General features: G+C 41.8%; 1 protein-coding gene across 2 annotated transcripts in view; it reads right to left on the bottom strand.

The window, feature by feature from the left end:
• Window positions 1-13,581, bottom strand: part of PRKACB (protein kinase cAMP-activated catalytic subunit beta) — a 129,812-nt gene that overhangs the window by 60,446 nt on the left and 55,785 nt on the right. Inside the window, exon 1 of one of the 2 annotated variants that reach the window (XM_030572332.1) lies at window positions 4,316-4,378. The exons of the other annotated variant lie outside the window; for it this stretch is intronic. Coding sequence (XP_030428192.1) covers window positions 4,316-4,334 — 19 coding nt within the window. The 5' untranslated portion in view covers window positions 4,335-4,378. Of the gene's footprint in view, window positions 1-4,315; window positions 4,379-13,581 lie in introns of those variants that run through there. 2 annotated transcript variants of the gene reach the window in all.

Raw genomic sequence — 13,581 nt, forward strand, 5'->3', positions numbered from 1 at the left:
ATAACATTGTTTATTTTAAAGCCCCAGCTCCCAGAACTACATGGGAATCTCAGTTTTCATTTTAAAGGAGTTTTTAGTATTCCTGGTTGTGTATAAAGTTTGAAAAATCTGATCCCTAGAGAACCAAAACCAAGGCAACCAAAATTTATTACTTTTAAAACCAAATAATTATTTATTCAGTTAATCTCACATTTTTGTGTCCTGACATACAATTTTTGAACACTTTAGGTAGGCAATATTGGAAATTCATTTTTGAGAGAAATAAGAGATATCCATCAGGCAAGTCTCAGAATAGAATGTATTTTCAATGTCTAATTCATACATCAAATGTCCCTATTTAGGAAAGATGATGTAGATTGCTCAAGATATAAATAAATAAATGTTTCCACTTTTCCCTCAAAATGCTCTTCTAGTTCAGAGAGATAAAGTGGGTGAGGTAATACCTTCTATTGGACCAACTGCTGTTGGTGAAACAGACAAACTTTCATGCTTACACAGAGTTCTTCTACGAGTCTGTGAAAGGTACCTTGAGCGTCACAGCTAAATGCAAGATGGAACAAACTGTTTAGCATAAGTAGCTAGCACATATTCTAAGGCAGTGGTTTCTCAACCTTCTCAGACTACTGTATCTCTTTCAGGAAGCTAATTTGTCTTGTGTACCTCAAGTTTCACCTCACTTAAAAACTACTTACTTACAAAATTAGACACAAAGTCACAAGTGTCACAGGACGCTATTACTAAAAAATTGCTCACGTTCTCATTTTAACCATATAATTATAAAATAAATCACAACCCCCAGGTTGAGGAACACTGATATAATATATAGAGCAGTATAAACAAGTCATTGTTTGTATGAAATTTTAGTTTATACTGACTTCACTAGTGCTTTTCATGTACTATGTTGTAAAACTAGGCAACAATATAAGTGATTTGACATACCTCCTGGAAGACCTCTGTGTACCCAGAACCACTGTTTTAAGGGACCATTCAAGATAGCACATATTCTGGGCCACTCTAACTACTTCTGCTAAACAATCAGTTCCACCTTCCATTTAGCTGTCCTGCTCAGAATACCTTTCCCAGGCCTGAAGAACTCTGTGCAACTTGAAAACTGGTCTCTCTCACCAACAGAAGTTGATCCAATAAAAGATATTACCTCACCCATCTTGTTCGTCTACTATCCTGGGAATGACAAAACTACAACTGCACTGCATACTTCTAGTTCAACTCTGTTAAAAGATCTGCCCCTATTTTTCTCCCCATAAAGCCCTATCTATAGCTTTCAAATGTTTGCAGATATACAAATCCCTTCCAGTCCTATGATTCTATGACACATTCTGGGACCTTACTTTAAATCAGAGGTGGGCAAACTACCAATATCCGGCCCGTGGGACTGTCCTGCCCAGCCTTTGAGCTCTCGGCCGGAGAGGCTAGCCCCCGGCTCCTCCCCTGCTGTCCCCTCTTCCCTGCAGCCTCAGCTCACCATGCCGCTAGCACTCTGGGTGGCAGGACTGTGGGATCCTGCTGGGCAGCACGGCGGCATGGCTGGCTCTGGCCATGCTGGTGCAGCTGCCAGTCCTGCTGCTCTGAGTGGCACGGTAAGGGGGTGGGGAGTGGGGGGCTTGGATAAGGGGCAGGAGGTCCCGGAAGGGGGCAGTCAGGGGACAGGGGGCACTTGGATAGGCATGAGAGTCCCAAGGGGCAGGGTGTGGATAGGGGTTGGGGAAGTCAGGGGACAAAGAGCAGGGGGGGTTGGATGGGTCGGGAGTTCTGAGGGGGGCAGTCAGGGGATGGGGGCCACGTTGTTTAGGGAGGCACAGCCTTCCCTACCCAGCCCTCCGTACAGTTTCAGAAACCCGATGTGGCCCTCCGTTGAAAAAGTTTGCCCACCCCTGCTTTAAATCCATTTTATAATATCAGACAACTTTTGAACAACACAATCTATGACAGAATGGATATATTTTTAACAAAACAAGATCAAGACAATGTAGCCAAACATTTGGAGGAAAAGGGTTTTGGTTTGATATTTGGAGGGCTGTTTGCATAGAGCTTGAAAATTCCATTGGCCCCGGGTAAGTAAGACGAGTTTTTGAGTGACTATCATCAACTTCAAGAACATAAACTTATACATTCCTCAAAGCAGCCAGCAGTCAAGGAAAGGTAAACCAGTAAAGACATCCTATCTGCTACTGTAGTAACCAAGTGACTCTAGAATTGAGGGGAAGAACAGAAACAGGTGGCATTTGAGGGTTGATGGGGGAAGTCCTTCTCAGAAAGCTTGATTAACAGCAAAGGTAAGGTTTATTCCCTGCACTTTTTCTACAGAGCTCACATTCTTCCTTTCCTCCTCCTCTTCTCTCTCCTCCCACTCCCCTGGTGCATCCTGAGAACTGTAATTCCTGGACTCAAAGCTAAAGGAACCACCTAGGAACAAACTTAGCTACCCCAGGTTGTGTTTGTATCTGCACATACCTAAATACAACAGGTTGGTTTAAAATATTCCAGGAACCTATTGTGCTCCCAGAAAGAATCTAGATCAGCAAGCTAGCAGAAATCCCAGCATCCTTCTCTTTCCTAGTAACTAGGGGAGAGTGTTTTTTTCCCAGGTCTCCTTTCTGGACACCCCCTCCACCTTACAAGCCCATCTTTCATACAATCTTGAGCTAATTATTTATTTTAGTCCTCTGCTCAAGTTTCCAAACTATTTGTCAGTGGAGAGGATTGATGGAATGTGGAGATGGATGGATTTATTTAGGAGAAAGAGATTGTGTAGCACAAGTTAAAATGAGATTAATGTATTTTAAAAGAAAGATTGTGAAGTCATGAATGGTATGAAGGCGTAATAAACCCAAGAATTATGTAGAATGTTACTTTTTTTTAAAGTTACAGAGAAAGTTCAACACCAGTGTGTTACATTAATAAGTGGCACACAACTAAATCCTTAAAATTATTTGATGGAGAATGAAGAAGGGACAGGGTTTGGGGGAACTTGGTAGCACAGATAGTTTCGATTCTGGCTAGCAGGCACTGGGTTTCAATAGGTTACTTAAGAGGTGGTGCTCTCCTGAACGTGCAACATATTTGGCTTTGCTTGTACCAGGATTTCAGTTTGTCAATCAACACTTTTTCCTTACAAATAATTGAAATTTAACAGAGAGCCTGGTGTATAGGTGAGAATGGGGACAGGCTACTTGGCTGGACTACATCTCCCATGATGCACCTAGAAGGACACACAACTCCCCTGATGTGGTCACCTGGAGCCATACTGCATTGTGGGAGATATAGTTCTCCAAGGAGTCCAGCCCACAGGAAGCAACAAGGGCCTGAATTATAACTCCAGTAAAGCAAGAGAAATGCAACTGAATGTTGACCTGGATCAATAAAACAAAGTACTTCAATTTCAGGAATGTCAAAATATTTTGTTGCAATTGAATATGTCAACAATAATGTTTCAACATTTCCAAATCAAAATTCTTGAGAATCTGCATTTTAAAAAAAAAATCTCAATTCCAACATTTTGTATTGTGGGAAAACAAATATTGAAATGTCAAAATTTCCCATGAGACAGAAATTGTGAATTTCAATCAGCTCTATTTATGAGCATTTAAGAATATTTTTAACATATTCCAAAATTGATGGGAAAAAGGTTTATCAATACTGAAAATGAAAGCTGTTGGCATTAATGAGATTTTAAATAAAAATTTCTGCTAGATCTAAGGCAAAAGTTCTTTAGGTCTTTACAAAACTTTCACAATGCTAACAGCTGTAGGAGGAAGTTATCAATGGCTCATTTAGCCTGAAGGAAGTCAGGAACTATTTGCACCTTTCTTGATCCTATACCCAACTCCCTCCAAACATCGTCCAGTAGATGACTAAAGGGACCTCCTTGCATATGTGCGCGTTTGGAAGGATTAGATTTTTGTTACTATACCTTGATTTTGCTGTGCACTCACAAACCAACAAAACAAAATTTTTATTGATGATAACTGAAATGTACAGACAGGCAAAGTAAGGAAACTGCTAACCTAAGAGTTTAACGATATTTACTTTGTATATTTTGACAATGTGTGTTTTAATAGTTATAAAGCTTTAAATTTATTGTATCTCAATGCCTGTCATTAAATAATTAATTATTGTCTAACCCTCCTCAATTTCCTGCAACTGTGAAAATTTAAATTGATAAAAATTAAAAAAAATGTTTAAAAATAAACATTGCTATTAACTATCACAATTATAAAAAATATGAATTGAATTCTGCAAAGCCTATACACACACACACACACACACACACACACACACACCCCAAGCAACTCACAAATATATTGTTGCCCCATCTTCTGAATGGTAAAGGGTTTTGTGTCTTTGCAGGGTCAGTCTCCTGTTGAAGGAGAAATCAGTGACAAGGAGTCCAAGTATTTCCTTAGTTTATTTTACTCCCACTATAAATACCCCAGCCTTTGAACAGACACACACACAGGCAATTTTCTTTCAGGTAACTCAACCGAAAAATACAATGCCCAATTTTAGGGAGCAGATCTCCCCCAAGAACTGAATCCAATTAAAGACAAAGGCAGACAGCAAACTCTCCTAATGCTTGCAACAGCTCCCCACAACGAATCTTAATTACAATATAATAGTTGCAGCAACTTGTACAGCTATGTGTGAACAGCACCATCCGCAGACTCTCACCATAAAAGTATACATAAACATTAAGATTCATTGTTACGTACTCATATCTTAAACGATATAAAATGTTTTTTCAATAAATACCAACACTGTCAAAAAAGAAAGCCCTAAATTGTAAACAGAACACACAAGTAGACTTAACAGTTACAAATACATCCATAAATCAAAACCAGCAAAGGTATTTTACTGGCCAGGAGTTAATTTCAAAGTTCACTGTTTCATCTACAAGAACAGCTGACATAGCAAACACTTAAGTTATGTGATAAAGGCAGCTCTTTGCTCCAGTAGGTGTTTGTGATATCCTCCAATAAGAAATATCCTCCAGTTTACTTTGAAAAATGGTATATGTTAATTGTCAGGTTCTTAAACAGTGAGGGCTGTAAAATAATTTCTGTTCAGCTTTAATTAACTGATCTGTAGATCTTTAGTCTGCTCCTGAATCTTATTATTTTGGTGGATGCATACAACATTTTGAATCACCACATGACTGCCTACGTTATTTGTGTATATTTTAGTTTTATTGTAGGGGAGAAGTACTACTACTAATAATAATTGGAGATATACCTATCTCCCATAACTGGAAGGGAGCAAAGGTCATTGAGTCCAGCCCCTTGCGTTCACTAGCAGGACCAAGTACTGATTTTTGCCCCAGATCCCTAAGTGGCCCCCTCAAGGACTGAACTCACAACCCTGGGTTTAGCAGGCCAATGCTCAAACCACTGAGCTATCCCTTCCCCTCAAACTGAAACTGTATACCCATTTCAGTTTCTTTTCCTTCCAGTTAAAATCATTAGGTTTCTTTTGTCAACTTCTGCCCTCATCCACAAGTAAAGAAAGAGATACTGTGGCACTTCTTGGATATCTGCATTTTTCTCAAGTGGACCTATCCTATACCCGGAATTTGAGGAAGGTGAATCGTCCAGTTGTTCATACTGAAGGGTTCCTGCAAAGGGGACGGTTTTGAGGTTGTATTTTTGTTTGTTTGTTGAAGATAAATAGTTTTATTCCTTGATTAAGCATCTCTCTCTTCACTTTAAGGTACAATTGTTCCTAGGCCTTACAGGACAGGGCAAAGGCTTTCCATTAAACAAAACAAAACAAAAAAGCCATGTGGGTAGAACAACGATTCAAATATATTAGTTCATGTACACAATCAAATTTATGTTGGTTAAGGCTCATGAATTTTTGAAAACCCATGAATCTTGCCAATTTAGCAAATCTCCCATTGACTGATAAAACATTTTATTGCTTAAAAGATATCAACACTTATCACCACCGAATTATATAATAATGGGAAATCATAAAAAGGGGGAAATTGTTTAACATCCCTGAATTACGAAATGCTGTGGGGTCCCTTTACAAGCAGCGTTAACACAATCACAACTTGTTAAAGCATAGGCAATATTATATGCCCTAATTTCATAACATTTTGTATACTGTATAATACTACTACTAAAGTGTGTGTGCGATAATATATGTTTACTCATGTCTTTATGTAATAATCTCTTCCCAGTTGTGTTTGAAAGCCCTGAGGAAGTCATATAAAGCCAAAATAGTTACATTACTGTTTTATAACTGAGAATAACAATTCTTAGAAAATTTGGGTGAGTGTTAGTAGCAAGTATCTGAACAAGTGCAACCTTCCTTATGCTTAACAAAGCTGTCAATTTACAAAAGAGACTAGAGAGAGTAGGGGGGAAGAGGTAGGCTACTCTTTGGAGAGGCAGATACTGCTTATCTACAAAGAGTGCTTCATTTCTGAGAGAGTGGAGTTTGCTTTTTTGTATGCAAAATGGACAGTATTTGCTAACACTCTACATTTTAATTGTTTTCCATTTTAAATGCATGAAAATAATGCCCAAAGTTGGCATGCTGGTTTTGGCATACTATAAAAGTATTAGTAATTAAACATGGTAATAAAACCCAAATCCTAGCAAAGATTATCTGTACATAATATTTTCCCCTTTTTAGACACAACATGCCAAATTTCAGCTCCAATCAAGATTTATAATCAACCTATTAATCTGTTCAAGTAGGTTTTTAAAAGACTGTTTAATATAAAAATAAAAATACTACAGTAATGAGTGGTACAGAAATACCTATAAAGTAAAATACATACAGCAAAATAAATAATCCCACTATTTAATCATGCCTGAGATTAAATCCATGCAGTTTTAGATCAAAAAGTATCTTTTCCACAAAGATTTTAACCCTTGTTAGAAAGTTTCACTGTGATGAGTAATGTAAAGCAGTACTTCTACAAATAGTAATGCTCAGAGGAAACTGTTGCTATGGAAATGGTGATCATATTTCTGTTTTAATTTGGAAGAGCTCTACTGGCATCTACTGCAAGGAAGCTTAACTACAGCAGTCAGTGACAAAAAATGCTTACTTGGTAAATCCACTTATGCTAGGGGAGCATACAGGCTGCCATGTTCCAGTAGCATTAAACATTTCGGTTTTACATATGACTACAGAAGGAATGAATAAGATAATTTTGAATAGCTAAGAACATACAGAAGCTAAAAAAAGGAAAACCTGAACTGTATAGTGTTCAGGATGTGATAATAAACAGCAAGCTAATAGTTATTTGCATTATTTTCCCTTTCAGTTTAGCTCTTAAGAATTTGCTAAATTTACAATCCAAGACAATTAGGCTCTTCATTTGCCCACAGAACATTACAACCCAAACAGCAGGAGTATAAGTTTCCTCATCCACAGCTCTACTAATGGGCTTCACTTCTGTCTTGAAGGAAATAGCCTTTAAGACGGAGGTTGTCTACCTAGGAATCATGATCCCAAGTTTAGTCACATGTGGGTAGCTGGGTTGTAGGCAAAATCCCCCATTAAAAAGAAAAAAACCCTGACCTGTTTGTTAGAAGATGGCCACTAGCACCCAACGAGAATGTCACTGCCTCTTAAAACTGCCACCTCAGCTTTAACATGATTCCCCCAACCATGCCTGGCTCCTGTGGCAGTATCACTGAAGACTGCTCTACACCTTACTTAAGCGATACATTCCTCACACTTCAGTAGGATGGAGAAGAAAAAGAAATCTACAATTGAAAGAGTCAACTCTGGCAAGAGACGGAAGCTAGGATGTCCTTCCTATTTCCTCCTCTCCAAAACGCCCAGCACCCATGAACTCTGACCCCACCTGTAGCACCTACCACCTGTGACTTAGTAACCTCCACATCAAGTATTTCCTCAAACCCTAACCCAGCATCTATTGCATGCAGCATACCACAACCCAGTACCCACTTAGTAGCACAAATCCAGCATTCGTTTTCCAGCACCATCCAATATCTCACCTACAGCACTGTCTCCTGCAGCAACTCCAAATGACTGTGGAATGCAATCACAAAGTATTGTGGAATTGGGTTTTAGGAAAAAACAAGAATTGGGTGGACAGGTAGAGAAAAGTTGAGAAATCTGCTCTAGGCATCAGTTCCATCTCCAGGACAATTCAATCATCCGACACTCTACTGAGGTTGTCCATAATTCTAGTTTGTATGAAATGAGGTATGGACACATACCTATTGGAAAATGAACTAATACCATCAACTCATTTAATTTTTAGTCCCTAACAGTGCTGCGAACTTCTGCAACTTTTTCGTCTGATATTGGTGTTCTTAAAACCCCTGCTACTAGAGTCAAGTAATTACATGAGAATCCAACCATTCATTTTAAAATACATTTAAATTTATAGCCTTCAAGTGGTGAAACCTTGAAAACATGAACCCTAGACTCAAGACCCAGAAAGCAAATAAGTACTTCAAATTTATTATTTTGAATATTAATTTTAAACTGTTATAGTAGTGTACAGTCAACCTAATAATGACTAAAAGTACTACCATTAGATCATTTCTTAGTATGCAGTCAGTGCTGTGAAGACAGTATGTGATCTCTGAGGACAGGATTCTCTTCCTTGTAACTGACTGACCTGTAAGCAGTGATGTAGGGGGAAGTTAAGGCTATTCAGCATCCTTCAATTGTCTGTTTCCAGGATAACTTATTTTAAGAAAGTTTCCACGATCAAGGTTTTTTCACCCCCAAAAGAAACTCAGACATCTAGAACCTTAACTTAAGCTTAAAAATTGTTTTTTGCTTGGGAATTTCTCAATTCTTTGTAGTCAGAATCAGTTCAAGGCCAGAAGTGACCACCAGAATCATCTTGTCCTGTATATCATAGGTCACCAGCATCACTTAGCATCCGCACACTAAACCCAACAATGGAAATAATACCAAAGTAAGAGACACCCACAGGAGGCTAGATTATTATGTGCCACAAGCAGAAAATAGGAGGAACTGAGGTGCACCACTTCTTGAGGCACCTGCCATGGCAGGGAAATTATTAAATAAGATTGTCATAAACAGATAGCTAAGGGTTAATGTCTCTTTCACCTGGAGCACCTGATCAGAGGACCAATCAGGAAACCGGATTTTTTCAACTTTGGGTGGAGGGAATTGTGTGTCTGAGGTCTTTGTTTTCTGGCTGCCTGCTTTCTCTGAGCTTTGGAGAAGTAGTTTCTACTTTCTAGTCTTCTGTTTCTAAGTGTAAGGACAAAGAGATCAGATAGTAAGTTATATGGTTTCTTTTCTTTGGTATTTGCATGAATATAAGTGCTGGAGTGCTTTAATTTGTATTCTTTTTGAATAAGGCTGTTTATTCAATATTCTTTTAAGCAATTGCCCTGTGTTGTGTCATCTTAATACAGAGAGACCATTTGTATGTATTTTTCTTTCTTTTTATATAAAGCTTTCTTTTAAGACCTGTTGGAGTTTTTCTTTACTTCAGGGAAATTGAGTCTGTACTCACCAGGGAATTGGTGGGAGGAAGAAATCAGGGGAGATCTGTGTGTGTTGAATTGGCTAGCCTGATTATGCATTCCCTCTGGGTGAAGAGGAAAGTACTTTTGTTCCAGGACTGGGAACAGAGAGGGGGAGTCACTCTGTTTGGATTCACAGAGCTTGTGTCTGTGTATCTCTCCAGGAGCACCTGGAGGGGGGGAAGGGAAAAAGGATTATTTCCCTTTGTTGTGAGACTCAAGGGATTTGGGTCTTGGGGTCCCCAGGGAAGGTTTTTCAGGGGGACCAGAGTGCCCCAAAACACTCTAATTTTTTGGGTGGTGGCAGCAAGTACCAGGTCCAAGCTGGTAACTAAGCTTGGAGGTTTTCATGCTAACCCCCATATTTTGGACGCTAAGGTCCAAATCTGGGAATAAGGTTATGATATGGTGTAGCAGCGGTTGGGATATAGACAGAATCCAGAAGCCAGTAGGAATATTATATTTTTCTTTTCTCTGCTAAGGGCTTTTTAGCAGAGAGAAACAGTTGGTTTTAAAAGGGAACCAGAGAGAATTTTTTTTTCTGCTCTCTCTGGCAGTTGTGGCTTGCATGTTAAGCAAGAAGCCATTACCAGACTATTAACAGTCTTTTGTCACACAATAGCACTCCCATTGAGAGTCATACCAGCACTATATAAATGCAAATAAAGTGGTTTTTCAGGTTTACGTAACATTGAAGATTAGCTAAAGGCACTGTTGCTAGGCAGACTTCAGGAGGCAACAGAGAACCTGCAGTTCAGAGGATAAACACCGGAGGGCACCCCAACACAAGAAAACAGGAATCATGACTTCTAAGGCAAAAATTAAGGCCAAAGAGCAATTCAAAGAAGCTGAACACAGGCGACAAATGGAGATGAAAGAAAGAGAAGAACAAATCAAAGAGGCAGCACACAAAAGAAAAATAGAAGAAGAAGAGGTGGCCCACCGAAGGAAACAAGCAGAAGAAGAGTTGGCCCACAGAAGAAAGCACGAAGAAGAAGAGGCAGCCCACAGAAGACAGATAGAACTCCAGAGGGAAGCCCACCAACAGGCCATGGAATTAGAAAAGGCTAAGCAACAGACTCCAGCCAACCCTAACAACCCGGCGCCAATTATTGCTCCACAGCACAGGAAATTTCCCACCTACAAGGCAGGTGATGACACCGAGGCCTTCTTGGAAAATTTTGAAAGAGCCTGTCTTGGATACAGCATCCCCGAAGACCAGTACATGGTAGAATTAAGGCCACAACTCAGTGGACCTTTAGCAGAGGTGGCAGCTGAAATGCCTAAGCAGCAAATGAATGACTATAAACTTTTTCAAACCAAGGCCAGATACAGAATGGGGATAACCCCAGATCATGCCCGTCGGCGCTTCAGAACCCAAAGTGGAAACCAGAGGTGTCATTTCCCAAACACGCCTACTACATTGCAAAAAACTATGAGGCCTGGATAACAGGAAACAACATTCAAACCTTGGAAGAACTGAACCTCCTCATACAAATGGAGCAGTTCTTGGATGGTGTTCCTGAAGACATCACACGGTACATACAAGATGGAAAACCCAAAGATCTCGCTGAGGCGGGGGAGATTGGAGCCAAATGGATGGAACTGGCAGAAAGCAAGAAAGCTACTGTCAAGGGAACGATTACCCCAGGGGGCACACAGACTATAAACCCTACAACCGAGGACAGCCAAAGACCCCACATACCACCCAAGTAAAGCCACAGATACCCTACCCTTCAACCTCACCAGTCTCCAGTAACTCACCTCGGCCCAGTGACCCATCAGATGGAAGATGCTTTAAGTGTAATGAACTGGGACATATCAAGGCCAACTGTCCAAAGAACACCATGCGAGTGCAATTCATTACCCCTCCATCACACCAAAGATCCCCAGGCCCAGATGCCTCTCAAATACCCTTGGAGCGAAGGGAAAATTTGAGAGTGGGCGGAAAGAAGGTTACTGCGTGGAGAGACACGGGGGCACAAGTGTCAGCTATCCACCAATCCTTCGTAGACCCCAAATTCATCAACCCAAAGGCCAAAGTTACAATTTACCCCTTCATGTCACAAGCTGTAGACTTGCCTACAGCTGAACTTCCTGTCCAGTACAAAGGCTGGTCAGGAATGTGGACTTTTGCAGTCTATGACAATTATCCTATCCCCATGCTACTGGGGGAAGACTTGGCCAATCAGGTGAGGCGGGCCAAGAGAGTGGGAATGGTTACCCGTAGCCAAACCAGGCAAGCTTCCAGACCCATTCCTGTTCCTGAGCCGTCCACAGAGGCACCATCTGTGTTACCAGAGACCCAGACAGAGGTAGTGGACCCGGATTCCATGCCTACCACTGAAACAGCCACAGCATCTCCAGTCCCAGGCCCGGAACTGGAACAGCAACCAGTACCAGCAAGTGCAACCACATCTTCAAACTCAACGCCAGAGGGCGCCAGCGAGCCAGAACTGGCAGAAGCACAAGACAACCATACCCAAAAGGCTCAGCCAGAGCCTGAAATATCCTCAGGTGCACCAGCGGAGAGCGGTTCACCAGCAACGGAAACCACCCCATCACCTACATCGCTCCAGAGGGACCAAGCCCAAGTCCACAGTCTGAGGAAAAACTGGTGACCCCAGCCTCAAGGGAACAGTTCCAGGCTGAGCAGGAAGCGGATGGCAGCCTTCAGAAAGCTTGGGCGGCGGCACGGAGCACCCCACCGCCTCTCAGCTCTTCTAATCGATCCCGGTTTGTTATAGACCAAGGACTTTTATACAAGGAAATTCTTTCTGGTGGACACCGGGAAGAATGGCAGCCGCAAAAACAGTTGGTGGTTCCAACTAAGTACCGGGGGAAGCTCTTAAGCTTAGCCCATGATCATCCCAGTGGCCATGCTGGGGTGAACAGAACCAAGGACCGGTTGGGGAAGTCCTTCCACTGGGAGGGGATGGGCAAGGATGTTGCCAAGTATGTCCGGTCTTATGAGGTATGCCAAAGAGTGGGTAAGCCTCAAGACCAGGTCAAGGCCCCTCTCCAGCCACTCCCCATAATTGAGGTCCCATTTCAGCGAGTAGCTGTGGATATTCTGGGCCCTTTCCCAAAAAAGACGCCCAGAGGAAAGCAGTACGTACTGACTTTAGTGGACTTTGCTACCCGATGGCCAGAAGCAGTGGCTCTAGGCAACACCAGGGCTAACACTGTGTGCCTGGCCCTAACAGACATCTTTGCCAGGGTAGGTTGGCCCTCCGACATCCTTACAGATTCAGGGTCTAATTTCCTGGCAGGAACCATGGAAAAACTGTGGGAAACTCATGGGGTGAATCACTTGGTTGCCACCCCGTACCACCATCAAACCAATGGCCTGGTGGAAAGGTTCAATGGAACTTTGGGGGCCATGATACGTAAATTCATCAACGAATTCTCCAATAATTGGGACCTAGTGTTGCAGCAGTTGCTGTTTGCCTACAGGGCTGTACCACATCCCAGTTTAGGGTTTTCACCATTTGAACTTGTGTATGGTCACGAGGTTAAGGGGCCATTACAGTTGGTGAAGCAGCAATGGGAGGGGTTTACGCCTTCTCCCGGAACTAACATTCTGGACTTTGTAAGCAACCTACAAAGCACCCTCCGACAGTCTTTAGCCCTTGCTAGAGAGAACCTAAAGGATGCTCAGGAAGAGCAAAAGGCCTGGTATGACAGACATGCCAGAGAACGTTCTTTCAGGGTAGGAGACCAGGTTATGGTCTTGAAGGCGCAACAGGCCCATAAGATGGAAGCATCATGGGAAGGGCCATTCCCGGTCCAAGAGCGCCTGGGAGCTGTAAACTACCTCATAGCATTTCCCAATTCCTCACTAAAGCCTAAAGTGTACCATGTTAATTCTCTCAAGCCTTTCTATTCCAGAGACTTACAGGTTTGTCAGTTTACAGTCCAGGGAGATGAGGCTGAGTGGCCTGACGGTGTCTACTACGACGGGAGAAAAGACGATGGCGTGGAAGAGGTGAACCTCTCAACCACCCTGGAACGTCTGCAGCGGCAACAAATTAAGGAGCTGTGCACTAGCTTCGCCCCATTGTTC

Source organism: Gopherus evgoodei, chromosome 8, assembly GCF_007399415.2.
Source record: "Gopherus evgoodei ecotype Sinaloan lineage chromosome 8, rGopEvg1_v1.p, whole genome shotgun sequence".
NCBI classification, from domain to species: domain Eukaryota; kingdom Metazoa; phylum Chordata; order Testudines; family Testudinidae; genus Gopherus; species Gopherus evgoodei.